This window comes from Physeter macrocephalus, chromosome 1 (genome assembly GCF_002837175.3).
Source record: "Physeter macrocephalus isolate SW-GA chromosome 1, ASM283717v5, whole genome shotgun sequence".
In the NCBI taxonomy this organism is placed as follows: domain Eukaryota; kingdom Metazoa; phylum Chordata; class Mammalia; order Artiodactyla; family Physeteridae; genus Physeter; species Physeter macrocephalus.
In genome coordinates, this window is record NC_041214.2 from 97,796,972 (window position 1) to 97,799,984 (window position 3,013).

Here is a 3,013-nt window from a genome sequence, read left to right on the forward strand (position 1 = left end):
ACAGTGAGTGTGAAATACTTACTGGAATATACAGTTAAGAGCTGAGTGAACATGCCACTAATGGAGAAAGGGGGGTATTTTCACAGAACTAATATTTTCCCCTGTCCCATCTCCATTTGGTGTTGATCAAAGCATACCATTGGCCATTTATGTTTTTTTTTTAAAAATGCAATATGCTTGAGTACATACAGCAGTGACTTTATGTGCAGTAAAGGAATGGGGAGGAGGAAAATGAAAGAATAGAGAAAACTATACTGCAGTAGTCAGGATGTGGTAGGACTAAATTGGGTTTTCTAATTGAGAACATGTCTTTATGTTCAGGAGGAACAAAGTTCTACAGTAAAGTAGCAGATTCCCTTTTGAGTAGACACCTCCTATCTGCTGCTGGAACACATCAATTGCATCTTCATCTTTCATTTTCAACTGTGCATGTCTGTTTCATTGATTGGTTACCTAATAGTTTGGAATCTAGTCTGCCTCACTGACAAACCCTATCATTCACAATAGGCTTCATAAGTTTGCTAAGTGCTGTATGCCTCTTAATCTTAAAGTGCACCAAAGAACCATCCATCCCTGCCACCTTCAAATTAGTATGATCATTGTTCTCAATCTTGACTCCTTCCTTGGGCTTTTCTTCCAGCCCTGGTGAGTGCTTCACAAAAGAGGTACCAGGTCCTTACCTAAGGAGGTGTGCTACTGATCTGTCTTCAAGGATACTTTTCTGACTCCAGTCTGCTGTTAAATTCATCTAATGAACTGTTCATTTATGATATTGATATTTTTCTGAAAATTTCAATATGTTTTTCTTCAATATAGTGTTCATATATCTCTGTTAAAATCCCCATCTCTTCACTCATGTTGCCTACTTTTTCTACTAGATCCTTTAGATTTTTCATTTTTATTTTATTTTATCTTTATTTGAAGTCTCTGACTGATAATTCCACTATCTGGGCCATCTCTGGGTCTTCCCTCTTTGTATATTCTCTCATGACCATGATTTACATTTTCTTGCTTCTTTGTGTGTCATAAATTTTATGGCATTAAAGGCACGTTGTTTAAACACAGTAGAAATAGATGTAAATATTATTTATTTCTAGAAAAAATCAATAGTGAAGAGCTAAATAAATCGGATTTCTAGTTGAGATATGTTTGAACTTCGTTGCAACTTTAGTTTGACCACAGGCTTTACATGTTTTGAAACTGGAATTAGAATTTATCTCTGGTAGGCTTAGGATCTGAGCACTGGTGAGATCCATAGATCTCTATGCTTCTCTGGCCAACTACTAGCTTTCTAAAACATGAAGATCTCTCATCTCTCACAGCCTGGCTTCCAGCTCTTTGTGTTTCTGGGGAGTTTTCTTTGTTCTCCTCCAGTCCTCCTATGTTTAGGGAGATCTTTCCTCCCAGGATGCCTCAGAGCACTCTCTCTCAGTACTGTTGTCTGTCTCCAACTCCTAGAAGCTGAAATCCTGAGTTGAAATTTATCCCTCTCATTTCTCCTCTCCTACTTTCAAGCCTTTGAGTAACTGCCCCTGAACACTTACCAAGCAATGGAGTTGGTAAGTGAATTCAGATTTACTCTGCCACTGGGGGCTCAGAATTCAAATCTGTCCCAGCAACCCACACACAGGCCTTAAAATTTTGTTAAAGATTCTGCTGACTTCCTGTCTATGGGGAAATTTTTCTTTTCCTGCTAGTCAACCAGGGAGGAGAGCAGCTTTGTATTGATATGTTTTCTCTCCTATGAAGTGTTCATCACTGGAGTTGAGTTTATTTAGAGATTCTTTGAAATGTCACTTTTTTGTGGGGTTCAGGAAAACAGATTTTGTACCTCAGTTGTTCTGTTTTGTTTGTTATGGTGAGAGTTATGCTTTCTCATAACTTCCTACTTCATAACTGGAGGTGGATCCATCACACAATACATTTGTTGATGGAAGAGAGGGAAGCAGGAGGGCAGTCTCTCATGTGTTAAGTTTTCAAATTCCAGGTCTCTTTATAATTTACCCCTTGCTGAATTCTTGAGCAAGTTTTTTGTTGTTGTTGTTGTTCTTTTTTAACATCTCTGTTTTCTCAAATGTAAAAGGAGGATAATAAGGATACCTAATTTATAAAATTTTGAGAGGATTAAAAGAGTTATATGCAAACGACTTAGGATGATATCTGAAACATAGTAAAAATTATATAAGTGTTTTGTTGTTTTTATTTGGAATAGGGCTTTTGTTCAGAAAGCATTAGGGTGTGTTAAAAAATCTCAGCAAGATGGAGAGAGGATCAAGATAATTACCCCTGACTTTGTAGAGGGTACCACTACCAATTATTAAAACAGAAGGTATTTCCATAAATAGAGTAGTGTTTAATCAACCTGAATAACACTTTCTAGTTGCTGGTGAGTTAGGTGCTTCATCAGTGAAATTAGGTACTTAGTTGAGTGAGGTAGAAAATATACTACTATAGAAATTAAAATAATTGAAGGGTTAATCAGCCCCTCTGGCTTTGATGGCCTGGGTACCTACTGGAGTTGATGGAATGCCCTACAGAGCAATGCACAGCTGATACTCTTACCTTTCCTTGTGCCATCCCTCGAGCAGCACTGCCTGGCTATGCCTAGGTCTAAGATCCTGAGATTCCCTATAAATGAAAGAAATAAGCTGCAGATGGAATATTTTTTAAGCTTCCAGTTTTTCCCTCTTCTTAGTTTCTTTCTAAATTCTTTTCCTCTTTCAAAGTCTCTTTTTCTATTTCTTATTACCATTGTGATATCTTCAAATTATCTTCCCATTTTCCCTCTCTGTTCTTCTCTTATATTTTAAGCCAAAATAACAATAATAATAATAATCAATATATTATTTCTTAGAGAGATGAATACATTATATTCTTCAATGAGTATATTTTCTTAATTACTCAGGACTCCAAAACTGTAGAAACATTTTATATATTGAAATAGGTCCTTAAAAATTAAAAACAAAAACAAAATCCTCAAGCCTTAGAATTATCTAAGTCAGGTAATTGTCTC

At 36.3% G+C, this 3,013-nt stretch overlaps 1 protein-coding gene across 1 annotated transcript; it reads right to left on the reverse strand.

Annotated features, from left to right (window-relative positions):
* Positions 1 to 279: 279 nt before the first annotated feature.
* On the reverse strand, positions 280 to 2,577 carry LOC102979930 (small ubiquitin-related modifier 2-like). Its single transcript, XM_007101436.1, has 3 exons — positions 2,563 to 2,577; positions 491 to 652; positions 280 to 423 (listed from the first exon to the last, which is right to left on the reverse strand). Exons 1-3 carry the CDS (start codon positions 2,575 to 2,577, stop codon positions 280 to 282), a joined length of 321 nt encoding a protein of 106 aa, XP_007101498.1.
* Between the last annotated feature and the right edge of the window lie 436 nt (positions 2,578 to 3,013).

Excerpts from the sequence above, each read along its gene's own strand:
- LOC102979930 (XM_007101436.1), bottom strand. Across the intron at positions 424-490 it reads AGCCTATTGTGAATGATAGG|TTGAAAATGAAAGATGAAGA; the intron begins GTTTGTCAGTGA and ends AGACATGCACAG.